This window comes from Protopterus annectens, chromosome 2.part0, assembly GCF_019279795.1.
Source record: "Protopterus annectens isolate FY-2018-M chromosome 2.part0, PAN1.0, whole genome shotgun sequence".
Taxonomy (NCBI): domain Eukaryota; kingdom Metazoa; phylum Chordata; order Ceratodontiformes; family Protopteridae; genus Protopterus; species Protopterus annectens.
The window spans coordinates 1,141,525,215-1,141,543,954 of record NC_056728.1 but is presented as its reverse complement, the minus strand read 5'-3'; the positions used below and the strand labels follow the sequence as shown (position 1 = coordinate 1,141,543,954).

Sequence of the window (18,740 nt, the reverse complement as noted above, 5' to 3'; positions counted from 1 at the left end):
TTTGCCAAGGAGTTATTTATTAATTACAGTTTGATGACAGGGGAAGTCCACTCGGCCAAGAGCAGCCCGTTTTCAGTGGAGGCCCGTAAAGAAAAGCTCCATAAACTATACAATACACTATATGAGTTCTTAAAGCAAGGTATATACAGTATTGATATAGCAGCACAAAGTAATAAGTAATAAAGTATGAAGTACAAAGTATGGATGTAATTGCATTTGAATACAGAGTGGCTGCAGCAGCACAAAAATAAAATATATGCTCAGGCTACAGCACTAACATTTGGAGAATAAGAACTTTTTTGGAAGTACAGGAAGATATAGCAGGAGAAAAGTATGTCTAGTAGATAGTAGGCAAACATAAAAGAAGAAATGAAAGTGTTACAGAGTGGCTGAATGCAAGCATTAGAATTACAATAGTTGAGTGGAAGGTTGCTAGGTGGAGAGAAGAATGGGGATGTTGATGGTAGTGGGGGGACTCAAGTAGGAGAATAGGAACATATTCAATTTGATGGTAAGGTTAGGGGTATTACGAAGGGGGGGGGTTCCCTAGTTTGGTCATGGAGTAAGATAGCTTGAATACGAGTCTATGGGCAGTGGTGAGCTGTAAAAACTTTCAGGTAATTAGGAAGTTCTAGCCACTGTAGTGAAATGAGGGAGTAGCAATGATGGAAAGTTTTTTTTTTTTTTTTTTTTTTGTGGCTAATTTGCAGATTTTATTATAGCAGGAATCCAATTTGGATTGTAAGCCAAATTGGAGGTTGGTGAGTGGGGGGTGGCATCATAAATTAAAGAAAGGAGAAGGTAGGTGGAGCCTAAGGTCTTCCTGGTGGAGGGAGTCAGGTAGCGGTTGTGTCGGTATAAGAGTCCCAGTTTCTGGTGGTTTTCTTTTAATGGCCGTTTGAATATAATGTCGAATTTCAGATGTTCGTCAATGGTGATACCTAGGAGTTTAGTGTGAAGCACAATCTCAATGGAAGGTGTTACTCTGGCTAATTATCGAAAAGGAGGTGTTATCAATTACTGAGCTTCTGCAGGGAGTAAAGATCATTAGTTTTGTTTTATTTGCATTCAGGGCAAGATGGTTGTCATACATCCAATTTTCAGTTTTAGTGACAGCAGATTGGGTCTTAGCTGCAGGTCAAAGGGGGAGTCAGCAGTGCACATGATGGTAGAGTCATCTCATACTGGATAAGGGAGGACTCAAGGATGGAGTGGTGAAAGTTATTAATGAATATGTTGAAAAGTAGGGGGCGAGGGCAGAGCCTTGGGGAATGCCGGTGGTGGTTTGCAGGAAGGGGGATGTAAAAGAAGATTTCTATTCTACAGCCACCTGCAACCTTTCAGAGAGGAAGTTAGAGAACCAGGATGTTGTAGAGGGAGATAGGCTGAGATGGGAGAGTGGGAGAGTTGGGACAGGAGAATGGGGTGGTAGATGCTGTCAAAAGCTTGGGATAGGTCTAGGAAAAGGGAGGATATGGGTTTGCCAGTCACGAGCATGGTTGATGCATTCTAGGAAGGATTGAAGGGCAGTGATGATACTGTGGCCTGGGCGGAAAACCGTGTTGGGTGGAGGCAAGGAGGTTATTTTGAGTTAGATAAGGCATGAGTTGTGCATGAATAAATTTTTCAAGGATTTTTGAGAGTAGAGAAAGGATGGCAATTGGCCTGAAGTTAATAAATTCAATAATTCTGCCTTCCTTATGGAATGGAATAATGAAAGCATGTTTCCAAATTGAAGGGACACAGGCAGAGCTAAGCAGTTGGCTGATAATTTACCCACATCCTTCCTCAAATTATCTGGTGCATTACGACAAGGTTTTAGCTGGTGGTGTAATCTTTTTTTATACTGCTAGTAGGGATGGGGTTGAGTGTGAAAGTGGGAGAAGTGTGTGTGTTGTCTGAAGAGAGAGTGGTGGATGGAGGGGATGTGCTGGGGGGTGTGGGAAGCTAGAGGTTAGTCTGGATATACATTCCACAAAGGAGTAGTTGAATGATGTGGCTGTTTCTAGGTCGGAAAGGTTAGGGTTGGGACAATGGTCGTCTTTATCATCAGGATGTATGAGAGAGGACATAGTACTCCAGAACTTTTCTGGGTTGAAAACTGTTCAGATTGAAGCTTTGTGTAATAGAATTTGTGGTCTCTATTAAATGTCTTTACATAGCTGGAGTTGTTTGTGTTCCAGTAGTGTACTGGGTAGTTTGTTGTTTTGGCATGGTTTCCATTTTTTTTTTTTTATCTCTAAGGCGCATGGTTAGCTTGGTTTATTTTGACATCTGGGGAAAATTTTGGATCAGTTGAGTAGGTCGAGAAATGTATTGTTAAAGTGGGTGCTGGCGTGGTCTAGGGGTAGGGTTTTTAAGGGGGTCCAGTCAATTAATTTTAGACAGTCAGAGAAAACTTGTGGATTGAAATTAGAGAGGTTGCTGGTCTGAATATAATGGTGGTGTTTTTGGAGTAGACAGGGCTGATCGCTGATAAGAGTCTGGGAGGATGCCTAAATTAGAGATTAGATTAGGGTTCTTCTTCTTTCGGCTTTTCCCGGTTAAGGGTTGCCACAGCAGAACTCCAGTCTGCTAATGATTGGCAGTAGATTTTTATGGTGCCGAGGTGCCAGCCCGACATCCAACCTTCAACGAAGGCACACCCATTCACGCATGTCTTTCGAACGCCACTCGACCACGGGGAGGACATGCAGACTCCACACAGAAGGCACTCCAGCCGAGAATCGAACGGGAGAACCTCTTGCTGTTAGTTGACAATGCTACCGCTGCACCAAATCCAAACAAGGATGGAGCCAGAAGTGCCTTTCTTGTTTGGCCTGGCAGTAGAGTTAGTTGGGTGCTGTTATAGAGGTTTATAGTTTGAGGGGGGAATTGAGAGTTGATACTGGACCAATTAATGTTCACGTTGCCTAGGATAATTGATTAGTTTTTGATGTTAGAGGAGAACCAGGAAAAGATATCTTCTAATGTTGAGATACTGTTGAAAAGTTCTGAAAACACTTTGTTGTATACCTATAAATGTTTTTATTTTGTGCTTTGGTGGCTTGGGAGATCACCTTTCTGCACTGTTGGTGTAAAGATACTTTTTCTTTACTTGTTTCACTAACCTTTACTGTAAAGCTAACTACAGAAGCTTGTACTTTCCTCTAAGGTTTCACAATGTTGATCTGGTTTACCTGTTCTGATACTCTATCTCTGTACTGTACGTCACTTATTTTCTCTACTATTTCAAATGGACCCCGTTACACAGCCAAAAATATTATACGAAAAGGACCAAAACCAGCAGCTGGTCTCCAGCTTTAAATTCCTCAGTTCTGGAACTTCCACCATGCACAGCCTGTTGTACAGTTTCGGCATTTTCCAGCTATTACCAGTATTATAGCCATAATCACTTTCAGCCTGTCTTGCGTACTCATACTGTGTTTTGTGATAGTTTTAAATGGAGTTATCTGGCAATGTCGAAACATAGTCCACTAGGGTCCTTGCCATACAATAATTCAAAAGGGCTTAACCTGGCTGATACTTGTGGCACTTCTCTAATTGCAAACAGTAGAATGGATTTTACTGTTCGTTAAAATGCTCCACCCATCCGTTTTATGATGCACCTTTTAGTGCTCGGGCTTAAAACACTGGTACAACTGGTGCAGAACTCTGGACATAAAGGCAACAGCATTTCCTTTAGCATCCATACAGAGGAAAATAAGGCGAATATATCCCCGGTTATAAATTTAGCATTAGTTTTACTTAGTGGGAAAGCTTCAGGATATTTAGTTGCATAGTCTAACATGGCTAAAATATACAGAAATCCACTGCTGTATTTTACCAGTGACCCACCACTGTCTACAGCAATATGATCAAATGAAGCCTCTATAAACACGCAATAGAATGAGAAGATTTTTAAAGGCTGAGTGAGGTTCTGTCTTCTGGCACTCAGGGCATCCAACACTTACATTCTCAACATCATTCATAATTTCTGGCCAGTAAAACCTTGATAAGATCTGTGCCTTATCATATCCCACAGGAAGTGGCTACATTTTAACTGTACTCCTTCCTACCCTTGTGTACCTTTGTGTAACCACTTGCTTTGTACTCAAAGTACGAGTAAGAAGTAGGAACATCTCATTCAGCCTCTTCCCCTACAACCCTAGTGACAGTTTCCCTTGCATTGTTCAAAAGTATCTTCCCACTGAATTTTACAATTTAACCAGATTACTTGAAGATCAACCATATGTAAAGCTGGCTGAAGCTCAGCCTGTTGTAAGGTAGAGGGTACTACTTCCTAACTTACCAATAAACACTGGGGATTTTCAGTGCAACTCTTCTAGAAAAGGCAACTCATGCAAGGTCTCTTTGGCATCATTTGTTTCCTTTCTTTGTTTGCCTCTTCCTTTTGCTTAGAGCTCCTGTATCTTGGTGCAGTCTAAACACCATTAGGGCACTGTTTAAGGTTATGTTGTCTATCAATATTCAGTACTTTCTTCACTTTTTGGTGGCCAACCCTCTGTCTCAGTGTGACTGATGCTCTCCTTTAGTCTTGCTGCAACTGAACCCCATCCTTTATTTATTTTTCCTTACTAGGCCGATCTCCATTTGTCTTTGTGCGATCTTGGCACCAGCTTCTCAAATTTCCTTTTTTCTAGAATGCTCTCCTTTAACAAAGTGCACCTCAGGGCACAATTTAAAATATTCAGGTTTATTTTTCTCCTTACTTATAGATACAGGTTGCCTAGAGTATTCCCTCATTTGAGGTTTCTAACACGGACTAAAATGGGTTTAGAAGTATGAGCAGGTACTGTTTCTCCTCATTTAACTACCCTGATGAATATTTCTTATTGTACCATTTCTTCTTCTCAAAACTCACCTACTTAATAAGTTTCATTTCTGTTGCTTCCTATTTTAGCCTAATAGAAATTTTAGAATACATCTCAAATGGTACATTTCATACATCTTAAGTTCATTTACTCAAAAACAATGCTCATTCAGGGAGTACTCCCCTCTCTTCAGTTCTACAAGTCACACTTCAGCTCCTTGCTTTTCAACATTTTCAGGCTATAATCACACTTCTGCAGCTAGGACACACTGCACATTAAAATACAACTCATTAATTTGCAAGCCCCTTCGTTCTACTGGTTCTGTTAGGAGGTATGCTCAGTCATCTCTCTTTAAATTGGTGTATGTGGTTTTAGATTAAAATTTAACAGCTAAAATCAGTTCTGCTTACACTTCATTTACACTGTCCTTTTTAAACACTGTAAATCTGAAGTAATCCAGCAAAATACACTGTGGATAGAGAATGGAATTCAGTAGAAATTCTGCAACCGATATTTACTTGGTGAAGTTGGAGTTTAAGGAATGTTACAGGAAAGCCCATTGTTACGATAACTACTAGCGCTATCAATCAATCTACATAAAAGTGTTCAATATTCAGTTTTATATATTTAAGAATGGTATTATTCATTCATCTATTTATTTACTGACATTTGTTAACCGGGTTAGTCCAACTGGGCTTGTGGCCCATTTTCAGTGGAGACCCAAGGAGAAAAGCTCCAATACAACAGAAAAAAAAAAAAAAAAAAAAAAAGAGTTTACCAGATGAGATGAAAGTAGTAGTTATATATACACAACTTTGTACTTATGCATTCAACATATAGAGATTATACAGAGATAAAAATTCATAAAGTCAAGGAAGAAAGATATTAATAGTTGAGCAGGATAACCAAGTATATACATTATTTACATCAATTCAATAAACAAACTTCAAGAACTTCAACAGTGGTGGTTAAATATTTTAGTAGAATGTAACTTTTGAGGCGGAAGAAATGCCTATGTATAAAGAGAAGGGGAGAAAACAGAAGTAGAGAGGGGGAGTTAAGTTGGGGTTTGACAGGGGCAGGTTTTGGAGTTAAGTAGATGAAGTTTAAGTTTCTCTTTGAAATGAGATGGGTGTACTATACTGCATACTTCCCTAAAAAGTTTATTCCAAGCTTTGCCATAGAGTACTTATATAGGAGTTTGCCCACTGATTTTTTTTGGATAATATATTTGTAGTAGATGCTGGTTAGATGTCCGGAGGGTACGAGGTGGAGAGTAGATGGTGATGAAGGAAGAGAGAGCAGGACATGCAGCAGGTTTATAAAGAATAGTGTGTATCATTTGAAGTTGGGCTAATAACAGATGTGGGAGTTCTAGCCAGTTGAGAGAGTTTAGAGGAAGGCAGCGGTGTGTATTGTATGGAGAGCCAGTGATGAATCAAGCTTACGATAGGTTTGCTGGAGCTTGTTTAGGGTAGTAGTTTGTATATGTGTGAGCACAGGGGCAGCATAAAGAAGTGATGGGAGAAGCAGAGCTTGAGTAAGGGAGAGTTTCATCTAGTCTTATACTTTTCAAGTTTCATATTTAAATTATATTCCAGTTAGCTATCCTACCTTTGGGTTGGGTGTTTAAGGAGGACAAGGTTTCAGTTTGTTGAAAATACACCCACAATGTGCAACGCAATGGAAACAGTCTGCTGGCATGGTTTCTAATTGGACATTGGCCATGACTAAAGTTTTGATGTTTTCCTTTTTTTCCCTCTGCAGCACTGCAACCATGGAGCTAGTATGTAAAATGCAACACAAACTCTCACTGTTCTTATTCAGTGAACATGCTTTTTGCAATTCTGCTCTCTTGCTTAATGTCATAGCAAAACTGCAAGTTTTGATAAAGCCTCAGCCCCTATAATTTTAAATCCGCATTTAACCATACAGGACAAGACCCACAGATTGTGCTGCCATTTTACGCAACTCCTAATGATGGTATAAAATAACATATTCCAGAATTTTCATTCTGCATTTTTGTTGCTTTTTTGTCTTTGACTATATGAATGGAATACTCTTTTTGTTAGCTGTCCCCTGACAAGTAATTACATCTTTGGCAAACAAAGGCAGTTTGGCATGAAATATTTCCTAGCATTCCAAATGTACATCTGCTGCACATTTTAAAGTTTAACCCACTTTTTGTGTGAGCAGTGTGCATGAGACAGTTGAGCTTTTAACACAGTGATCAAATGAATATTCCTTACACAACACTTCTGTAGTGTGGCCCTGAGAAGAAAGGAGCAACAAAGGGGAAGTCAGGAAAATGAAGTTAGTAGGAAACCGAACAAGAAAACGAAGGATGTGCTGATTTAAGCTATAAAACTCATTTATCTCCCAGTTTACTTAATCTGCTGTTCCATGAAACTCTATTAGAGTAATTGATCTGAGCAGTGTGTCTCAGCTAAGTACCCATTAGCTAAGTACCCAGCTACATTAAACTTGGGCTTTTATTTATGCATTTTAACTTATTACTCTTGTGCTCTTCTAGTAGCTTTGTTTTCCAATCACGTTCCCCTTCACTATTGTCACAGTATGATAAACAGAAGCACACACTTGTCAAAAGTCAAATGCCGTTTTGTAGTGGAAATTAAGACATGTCATCAGCAAAGTGGTGCACGTTCAGTGCTTAGTTTTACCAAGTACCACAAATAAGCCAAGATTGTGAACATTTTGATCAAGTTATAAATGTATATTAATCTGAAGAGCAGCCCAAGCTAACAAGGAAGGATGGGATTCTGCAGCAACTGCCTGCTCACCCATTCTGGGGAGAGGGATACAAATCTGGCCTACCACAAGTGGTACCTAGTGGTAACACCAGGTGTGTAATCCGAGGAGCTAGGGTCTGTCGAATTTGCGGTATTGAGAGCATCGATACTGTAAGCTGAGGGGAAACCCATGGAAGGCAGCTATAGTGGACCTTGAAAAAGCCACCATGGGGGCAGGGTGATGCTTCACTGAGGGAAGAAGGTAGTCTGCACTGCAGGCCCAGCAAGGCCAGTAGTCTCCCTTTCACCTGACTCTTCCCACAAGTGGAAGATTGCAATGGGAGATTTCCAGGTAGGAACAAACAGGCTTTAGGACTCATCTGCCCAGGAACTCCAGACTCCCATGACTGCAGAATACAGATAATAAGAAGTTATGTACTCACCATAACGTTCCATCTGAGTAGGTATCTTCATTTGTCTGCAACCTTTGGGATACGGATCCCAGCCGGCAACTTTTACCACAGCATAGATCCGAGCTCCTAGCTCCTCCCTTTACCCATAATCCCCTGCCAACCCTGACTGACCTCAGATCAAGTTTGCCCGATATAACCATTGGAAGGGGCTTATCCAAGACAGATTCTATAGGTCAGGGGGAAGGAGGGTGGGATGGTTGCAGACAAATGAAGATACCTACTCAGATGGAACGTTACGGTGAGTACATAACTTCATTTGTCAGCAACCTTTGGGACAGAGTCCCCAGCTACCTGAATCCTGGCTGGCCTTTATGGAAGAATATTCCGGAGCACTGCAGAGCCAAAGGATGCCCTACCTCTGGAGACAACATCCAGTTTGTAATGGCGGATAAAGTATGAGATGAGGCCCAAGTGGCTGCGGAACAAATATCATCCAAGGGAACCCTAGATTTAAAAGCCGCCGAAGTAGCGACGGCCCTAGTAGAATGAGCTCGGACTCCCGGAGGTGCAGGCCTTCCTGAACTCTGATACGCTAAGAGGATACAACTAGCTACCCACCGTGATAGTGTAACCTTAGAAATTGACTTGCCTAAACTTGTTTTGGCAAAGGAGACAAACAACCGGTCAGATTGCCTATGACGAGCAGTTCGATGAATATAAAAACGTAATTGTCTGTGCACATCCAAGGAATGCAGTTTGTACTCTCCCCTTTGTTCTGGTAATTGGGAAAGAACACGGGAAGATTAATAGATTGATTAATATTAGCTTCTGAAGATACCTTAGGCAGAAAGGAGGGATTGATCCTGAGGTAAACTCTGTCTTGATGGAAGGCTAAATACGGTGGTTTAACACATAGAGCCTGAAGCTCAGAGACCCTTTTAGCTGAAGTAATGGCCACCAAGAAGGCCGTCTTCCAAGAGAGGTATTTAAGATCAACCGTAGCTGCCGGCTCGAAAGGGGGGCTAGTCAAGGCTTGGAGAACCAAAGACAAATCCCATGGGGGTACTACCTCCCTGACCGGAGGTCTGAGAAGGAAGGTACCCTTGAAGAAAGCTTTACAAAGCTTGGAAGTAATTAGAGGGCCCAATTCATGCCCTACATGATAATGCGAAATCGCTGCTAGTTGTACCTTGACTTTAGAGCAGCTAGCCCCTTGATGAAAAAGGGTAGTTAGAAAATCCAAAACCGACGTACGAGGCGCTGTGAAAGGATCCAAGTGATGGCGCTCTGTCCAGATAGAGAAACGTTTCCACTTACTTCGATAGACTCTTCTGGTGGAAGGTTTATGTGCTGCTACTAGGATGGCTTTGACTGGTGAGGAGATTCCGGGAGTCCTTATCAGGAGTGGAACTGGAGCAACCAAGCAGTCAGCTTGAGGTTGACCAGGTTGGGGGCTGGAAGACCCAGAGGGTGAGTAATGAGATCTGGAAGTGGATCCAGAATCCATGGTGGATGAATCAGGTGAGACCACAGGTACGGGAACCATGTTTGACGAGGCCAGAATGGGGCAATGAGGATCATTTTGCTCCCCAGCCAACTGGCTTTTCAGCATCATGGGCAATGGAGGGCAAGCGTAAAGGAGACCGGGAGGCCAAGCATGTACTACAAAGTCTCTCGGGGACTCCCCCTGAGGGGGGATTAGAGCGAAGTAACTGTTGCATTTGGTATTTGAAGTATTGGCAAAAAGATTGCAACAGGGTTGCCCCCATTGGGCAAATATTTGTTTCGCTACTAGAGGATTGACAGACCATTCGTACGGAGTCAGAATCGAATGACTGAGCCTGTCTGCTAGGATGTTGGACCGTCCTGGAATGTGCGTTGCAATGAGAAAGCGGTTGGTGGATATCGCCCATTCCCACACTCTCATGGCCTCGCGACAAAGAGGATAAGACCTGGTTCCCCCCTGTTTGTTGATGTATCAGACAACAGACATGTTGTCCGTTTGTACTGCAATTGTCCCAATCGGAAGAAGGCTGTGAAGTGCCTGCAACGTCAAAAGCACCACCCTCATCTCTAGGACATTGATATGCAAGGAGGTCTCCGTGTCGTTCCACGTGCCTTAGACCGTTCTGCCTGAATAGTGCCCCCCCCCCCACCCCAGGCGAGAGGCATCCGTGCTCACTGTGGCGACGGGGGAAGGCATCGAGAATGGTCGTCCAGTGTGGAGACTCGGGGACTGGAGCCACCACATGAGCGACCCTCTGCAAGCCCTGCTTATTGGAATAGGATGGGACAGGGGGTTGTGAGACAGGGACCATTGTACCTGGAGGGTCCACTGCAGGACCCTCATATTTAGACGGGCTAGGGGCAGCAGAGGAATAGCTGCCACCATGGACCCTAGAGCCCTCAGGATCAATTCCGCCGGTGGAGCAGGAAGTCTGAAAATGGCCTGGACATGCAACCTCAGGTTCTGAAGCCGATCGGGAGTCAGGAAGGCAGGCATTATTCTGGAATCCAATCTCGCCCCTGTGAAATCTATTACCTGTGCAGGGACCAGAGAGGATTTGGCCATGTTGATAGTCAACCCTAGACGTGGAGCAAGGTTGAGGAAATAATCCCTGCCTGAACAGAGCAGATGCCTTGTTGGGGCGATCGGGAGTCAGGAAGGCAAGCATTATTCTGGAATCCAATCTCGCCCCTGTGAAATCTATTACCTGTGCAGGGACCAGAGAGGATTTGGCCATGTTGATAGTCAACCCTAGACGTGGAGCAAGGTTGAGGAAATAATCCCTGCCTGAACAGAGCAGATGCCTTGTTGGGGCGATGAGGAGCCAGTCGTCGAGGTACGGAAAGACCTGAATTCCCTGAAGCCTCAGGTAGGCCGCTATAACTGCCAAGACTTTGGTGAACACCCTGGGGGCTGAGGTGAGACCGAAAGGAAGGGCCCTGAACTGAAAGTGACTGAACCTCCTGGAGCGTCTGTCCACCAGAATGTGGTAGTACGCATCCTTGAGGTCTATCGAGCACACCCAGTCGTTCTCCCATAATAGGGGGAGAATAGATTGTAGAGTGACCATTCGGAACTTTTCTTTGGGTACTGCCAGGTTCAGGAGAGAGAGAGAGAGAGAGAGAGAGAGAGAGATCGAGAATGCATCTCAAGTCCCCCGTCTTTTTTGGCACCAGAAAGAAGGTAGAGTAAAACCCCGATCCGAACTGATCTGGGGGGACGGGTTGGATGCCTCTTTTTTGCAAAAGCTGTTGAATTTCTGTAGCAGCCGCCTCCCTTTGATTGGGTGGTACGTCGGGGAGGCTTTTGGTTTTGGGGGTTACAATAAAGGGAATTTGGTAACCTCTGCATATGATACGAAGCACCCCGCGATCTGTTGTTATGGACTCCCACATTGCTAGGTGCTTCGAAAGACGCCCCCCGACTGCCTCCAGAGTGGAGCAGCCGGGCAACCCCTCAGGGGTTCTGCGTGGGCCTCTCAGAGAAAGGTTCTCTGGACCCAAAATTTCTGGGACCCCCCCCTGCCTCTTGGGCGGCATCCTCCCTGTCCTCCTCTGCCATGAGAGGACTGGTTGTCCTGAGCAGACTGGGAATGATGCGATTTTCGGAACCACATCTTCTTCTGACCCTTTAGGTTCTTGGAAAAAGACCTCTGGGGAGCAGAGAAGCGGACTCCGACGGCAGACAACGTCTTCCCGTCTTTCTCGCTCTGGACTAAAGTGTCGCGAACGGTTTTGCCAAACAGTGCAGAACCATCAAAGGGGGCATTCGCGAATGAAGCCTTAAAGGGTTCCGAGAAGTCACAATGTCGGAGCCTGGCTTGGCGCCAAATTACCAGGCCGGCTCCGCCAGCTCTAGAGGCTCCTTCAGTGGCGTGAGACAAGAGCCGCATAGAGGTGTTGGAAACTGAACGTAGAGTAGACATTCGGGAGGAGTACAGTTGCTGGTCTCCTTCCGTCATGGACTCTGAGGGGGATGCAGCGTATTCTTTTATTGGATCTCGCTGCATCCGGATGACGTGTGCCATATAGTTTAGCGCTCTCATGGAGAAGGTTGCTGAACTAAAGACCCGCTTCCCAAGGCGGTCCATCGCTCGAGAGTCCTTACTCGGCGGGTTGACCGCAAAGCTCTCCTGAGCCAACTCTCTCTCTTGGTGGCCGCTGCCACCAACATGGCATCCAAGGGGGACCTCTGCTCCAGTGGGTTCTTTCAGCAGGGGGACTCAGGATTCTATCCGGGCGCTTGGGGACTGGCTCTACAGTGTCCAGCTCTTTCCAAGCCCTAGTGGAAATAAGGTCCACCAGGGGGTCGGGGGGAGGGGACACCCAAGAGGTAGATGGCCCTGCTTCGAATGTCTCTAGGAATACGGACTCATCGGAGGAAGCCTTGGGAGCAGACCACACTCCCCTAATCCTGAGCATTTCCATGATGTCTCCAAAGGAGACATCCTCGGGGGGTGACCTTGGGGAGCCTTCCCCTTCATCTAAGTCCGTATCTTCCGTAAGGGACTCGGGTGAGTCCACGTGCCTCCTCTTACACTTGGCTTTGTGAGGGACCTCCTCGGGGGGGGCTGTCTGAGGAAGACTCACCAGCAATATCACGTTCCAAAGGAACACCCAGAGACGCTGAAGCAGGCTGTCCCAAAGGCTGGGTGATGGGAGCCCGGACCAGCTGAGAGGGAGTGCAGGGGGGAGCCAAAGCAAAGACCGGAGGTCTGGATGCACTCAACAGTGCCCTCTCCACCACAAGCCGAGGGGGAGCCACTCTCGATAGGCTCCGAGAGTCGACTCCCACTCGGATCCGAAGCAAGGACTGGATCCGGGGCCGAGACCCTCGGATCCGAAAGACCCGTGTGCTCCGACCGGGAAGGAGCCGAAGTCACACAAAGTCCCTCGGATCCGAAGCTCAGCCCATAGCTCCGAGAGGTCAGATCCGACAAACTCGAGGGACCAGTCGGAGCCGAAGTAACCAGTACTATCGGCTCCGAGCCACCCCCGGATCCGACGTGGCTCAGCTCCGAATGCTCCGAACCCGGGAAGCGGGACGGAGAAGGAGCAATTGGAGCAAAAAATGGGGACGAGCTCCCCCCCCAGAGGGGGGGGGGGAGGCAAGAGCACTCCCATCTGCAGCTGGGCCTGGATGAACCTCCTCATCATCCGGTCCATGTCTGCATCTGACATACTGAAGGTGGACCTCGACGAGGCCACTGAGGCAGACCTAGAGTGTCGCCTCGATGACCACGACCCCTCCTTCCCGGTGAAAAACAAGGGGACCAGAGCCGAGGAGGAGGTGATCCAGAAGCCCTGGATGGAGAAGCCCGCTTGGCGGGCGGGGCCGAAGAAGAGCCCTCGGCCCGCCGCTTATGGTGCTTCTCCTTCCTTTTGGTTTTTCCAGCCTCCCTCTCCTCCGGAGCCGAAACGGGAGGTTGAGTCCCGACCAGAGGGAGGGAGACAGGGGTGGCTACCACAGAGGGCTGGGTAGTGGCCACAGATGAACCGGAGGCCAGAGCCGAGTCTGGGGGCAAAAGGTCCGCCAGGATCAGCTTCGACCTCCGGTCCTTAAGTGCCCTGGGGTTGAACACTGCGCAAATAGCACATCCCAAAGAGAGGTGTTCAACCCCAAGGCACCAAACGCACCGGGTGTGGCCATCTGCTGGTGAAAGCTTATGGCCACACTCGGTGCATTTTGAAAAGATGGCTTTAGGGGCCTCAGACATGGTGTACAGAAAACACACTCACTAGGCCCCTACACACACCACAAACACACACTACGAACCAGCGAGGGTAGGGAGGAAATATTTTGCAGAAAAGATATTAAAGAGGGAACCTGAAAAGTCGTACACACTCCCACAAGAAAAAGTAATAAAAAAGGCAAAGTTTTTCTCACAAAATTCACTGAACTACCAGGAGCTCGAAATCCAGCTTGTAGGCTTGAAGCGTGGCAAACTAGATCTGAGGTCAGTCAGGGTTGGCAGGGGATTATGGGTAAAGGGAGGAGCTAGGAGCTCAGATCTATGCTGTGGTAAAAGTTGCCGACTCGGATCCGAGATCGGATCCGTATCCCAAAGGTTGCTGACAAATGAAGTTCCTACTTCAGATCACAGCGTTCTAGACACCACGGATTAATCTTTGTCACAAGCTTCACACACAAGACAGCTTTCGCTATAAGAGCTTCCTCAAGCAGAATAAGTGGGCTGATGGGTGCAGGTAAGAGAGCCACCGCACTTGATCCTACAGGATTGCGAATAGTGTACTACCCATAAAAATGTGTCACTTCACATTGAACAATGACATGCCGAATGCTTACAGCTGTAATTTCTGCTTGCCAACTGCCTTTTACTTTCACACTCTGACCACACATCTGCAACCATTACTGCTGCGGTTCAGCTCCAGCTGCAAAACATCCAACAGGAAAGTAGTATTTGTCAATCAGTATTGCTAGCTTGTCGTACTCCAACTCAAATGGGTATTTCTAGCCATCTCCTTACTCATGCATTATTAGGATACAAGACCATCTCACACACATGCCTTTTGAAATTAGTTTACCTTAAAGCTGATGAAGTTACAAGTTACTGTGAACTTTTACCCTAACATTTCCTTTACTTGGCTCAAGTTTGGGCTGCTCCAACATTGATTACTTTTGTCTGCACTACTGAAAACCAATAAAATATGTTTTTGTTTTGTTTTTTTAAAGTTCATTTTTTTCATTCAGGTGGAAATCTAGCTGCAGAAAATCAAAGAGGTAACTTACTTTGAATGAAAGCTTAAGCACTCATATGCACACATACATCTCATACAAATAGAATGTGCAACACTGACCACAATTTACTGTCCACATACAAAGTTTTCAAGCTGAAAATACTTGGCACACACTACGGCTTTATCTATTACAACTGGCATGCCCTCTCTTGGCTAGACCAGGATAGGCAGGTCCTACGTACCGTTTAACTACAAATCAACATAAGATGGTAACAGAAAAATACATCATATAACAACGTGTTAGACTAGGACAGGCTGGTCCTGATGTACCACTTAACTACAGACACGAAGGACATAAAAAAAAGAAAACAAACGTCACCAAGCGTGCCTAAATGCTGGGGTACTAGACACTATAATTACTGAAGTGATGCATAATGCAAGTGTCTAACATTCTGAGGACTGACACCTTTGGAAAGGGCAAAACCTGAATAAAAGTCACAGTATTTACTCATCCCCTGACCTGCTTATGAGCAAATGTGTGCCTGTTTCTCTTTAAAAAGACCACTCACTACACCTGTAAGCATTTCTTCTTCAAAATGTGTGCCAACTGATCAATCTTGAAAGAGTAAGCACTGCGAAATTAAATACACTGCAGAGGCGTACCGTTCTATCATTTTTCTACATGAACGTAGGTTTTCGAATAATGATAGTTTTAAAAATGTTTTTGCCAAGTACCATAAAAAGCTTTTCAGAGCTAAAATCATGTTACACCCCGCGTAATGTGTGACACCAACATCATTCTTCACATACCAGCACTAGTTTTAAAAAATATTAAATACGGTAGTAGACATCAATTATGCAAATAAGCACTGCACTTATCTACAGAAATGAATTTGTTGTGTGTTAAACGATCAATTAAACCCAAATTCTTGCACATAACTGTAATGCAACTCTCTCTCTCTCTCTCTCTATATATATATATATAAAAAGCAAACATGAAAAAGAAAGACTTTGAACGTTTATTACTATTATGCAACCATATGAATCTATGACGACGACTTTTAAAGTGCAGATGACTTGACAGCTAATCTATCACATTTTACCGGACATTTGTTAAAAAACAGAAGACTACTGTCTGCACCCAGTTTCCAATATTAAAAAAAAAGCTTAAAGGTTAAAAAAAAAACACTAAATGCCGAAAATTACAAACTTAATGTCAGCGTAAATGCAGTTTCAAGTGCCTCGTAGTGGGGAGGGGGTGTAAGCTCCCAGGTGGACGTTACGTTATTACTAGTATTTTCACATATATTTTTCTTAACAGGAATTGAAAACTAGGTCTGAAAGTATAAAGTTGCCCCAGGTCAGAGTGGGGGTGGCAATTGCTACTGCTCACCCTGGTGGATCCCAATAAAAAAAACGGAAACGGGTTACTGTGTTTATGTATAACTGTTATACCAACACACGAGGACACTTACTCACGACCAAAATAAAAGTATCAGATCTTTAAATGAAGAGCTTTATGAAGTACCGGAAAAGTATACTTAATCGTTGCTGGGAGCTGAAGATATGCATTACCCCGTGAGTTTTACTGAAAACGAGAAGAAAATGCTCTTGGTACACATGTGTCACGACATGTACACCGTGAAAAAAATCCCCGTTAACTCAAGTTCAATCTCTGGGCCCCAATCGTGTGATTTCCGCTACATTAACATGCCATTGCACCCCGCCTGTCTACCACACGGCAAACAGTACTCTGACCAAGAGCCGGTTGTCACCCACCCACGCAACCGACCACCAATAGTTATAGAAGTAGTAGTGCCGTCAAGACAACTTTAAAGGTAATAATACTGTCAAATAAATCAAAAACCGTACGCAGCTAAGCATTACATACATGCTCCCAGCATTCTATAACTTTTCAAAGAACATCCGTTCTGAGTTACCATGCAAATAAAAAAAATCGGCTACGATGTAGAAGACAGCAGGAACTAACACACATTATCCAATTTCACTGCAAGCATATCTTTTTTTAAAACTAACCCAGGCGTGGTGGGGTTTCGGGGCAAGGCGGCAAGTTGTTAGCCTTTGTGCCAAGCTCGTTCTTCACTGGGTTCGCTTGCGGAGCTACCATCACGAAGTTACTGCCTGTAGGGGTCCGCAGTTCCGGTGTTTCACTGGTCGTTGTGGGTGATGTCGTATGACTTTGAAAGAAAAAATGGATTATCCGTTCTTGATCCTGTCCAGACAAGTAGTAGACAAGTGTGACCGAGAGGTGCAGTGCACAGACAAACACTACAATACAACAAGTTTTCTTCAAAATTGATCCTGGTAACGGCACCCGATCAGCCATCCTCCCACTACAGATCAGAAATTATATGGAGTCCTTTCAGCCGTCCACCGACTTACAGCTCCCCTGCAGAATTAAATTACAACTCCGTAGTTTTGAGATAAGCAAGCATGCCTAGCGGATTTTCTTAAAGATCATTCTTACTGTGCTTTCATAAATTATTAGTTAATTCGCTTATACACCTACATAGCGAACTAGTACAATATTATTCACATACTACTATGTACTTCCAGTTTTCACCAAAGTCTGCAACAAACTAGAGGGGAAAATTTGTTCCAAGACTTCAGTTTTGCTTACTATTGTAAGACTGCGTCAGTGTAAGCGCACTGAACACTGGGAAAGATAGTTCCGCATGTCTGTGTGTCACTTACAATGTTAACAACTTTCTGACGAGACTGGGAGCCGCTGCCTGGGAACGTTAAACTCACCAGGTAATTCCAGACATCGCAGTAAGAATTATATCATATTTGTCTCACTCACTGAATACCTAAGTTAAAGTAAACTTTGTCATTTAGAACTGCGCACGTATAGCCTAAACGAAACGTCCTGCTCAATTCTTGACTAGAGTGAAACAACACGTACAAGTACAGACATAAACATAACAAATACAATACTACTCCCAATACGCGCGAGAAAGAGTAGATGTAGACCCGTTTACCAACACTTATAAACGAAAAAAATAGCTTCCCCTGAGTTTAAGTAATACACAACACACTACTTATTAAAATGCCTAAGTTATCTAATGTTGCACTTGAGCGAGTTAAATAATACTGATATAGATATAAATAAATATTAACTTACTTAGAATATATGTAAGTATATATAGCACAAGTAAATACAAATTGACTTATTATGTGTCCAAATCCCTGATAGTGCCTGTGTTCAGAAGTCTAAGCACTGTAGGGTAGAAACTGTAACTGAATCTTATACTCCTACTCCTCTTACTATGGCTTCCTACCTGTCTACCCAGCTCTTATTCTCACTCCTACTTCTTTCCACCCTATGCTCAATTTACCTCCTGTCCTACTATGAAAAAACACTTTATGTCCAACACTTCCACCCTAACAAACACACGTCAACATTTCTCTTTCCACTTATCCCATACCCAAATATTTTTTCTACCCCTAATTATCAATTACCTAAATTCCACAGACTCACACACCTCAACTATGTCATGCCTTCGGAGAACAAAACTAAAATACAAACCCTTCTAAAGATTAACCTCATAAACAAACCAACTAATCCTTCCCTTCTAGATGGAGACATCCACCCTAAACCTGGTCCTACTTTCCCTTCTCCCCTAGTGTCTATACCTAAACTTAATAACACCTTCTTAATAGGCCATCTTAATATCCAAAGCATAAACAACAAAGTACCATACCTGCATGCCCTCCTTCATACTCACTCATTTGATATTCTCTGCCTTTCAGAGACCTGGCTAAAACCTACCACTAAAGACACTGAAATTATTCCCCAAGGCTATAATATAGTAAAATTCGACCGTCCCAACCGCAAATGTGGTGGTGTTGCAATTCTTTTTAAAAATCATCTGAATATCACTACCCTTCCAGACTCTCCAACTCAAGATAGCAAGATAGAAGCCATCATTGCTAAACTTCAATTAAATTCCAAAAAATCCCTTTATATCATCTGCATGTACCTGCCACCTGGTAACAATATACCTATCCTAGAAAATTATTTTAGTTGGGTATCT

The 18,740-nt window shown here is 44.1% G+C and overlaps 1 protein-coding gene across 1 annotated transcript in view; it reads right to left on the bottom strand.

Annotated features, from left to right (window-relative positions):
* B4GALT1 (beta-1,4-galactosyltransferase 1) overlaps positions 1-17,352 on the bottom strand; it is a 363,239-nt gene extending 345,887 nt beyond the window's left edge. Inside the window, exon 1 of the mRNA XM_044061332.1 lies at positions 16,720-17,352. Coding sequence (XP_043917267.1) covers positions 16,720-17,029 — 310 coding nt within the window. The 5' untranslated portion in view covers positions 17,030-17,352. The remainder of the gene's footprint in view (positions 1-16,719) is intronic.
* Between the last annotated feature and the right edge of the window lie 1,388 nt (positions 17,353-18,740).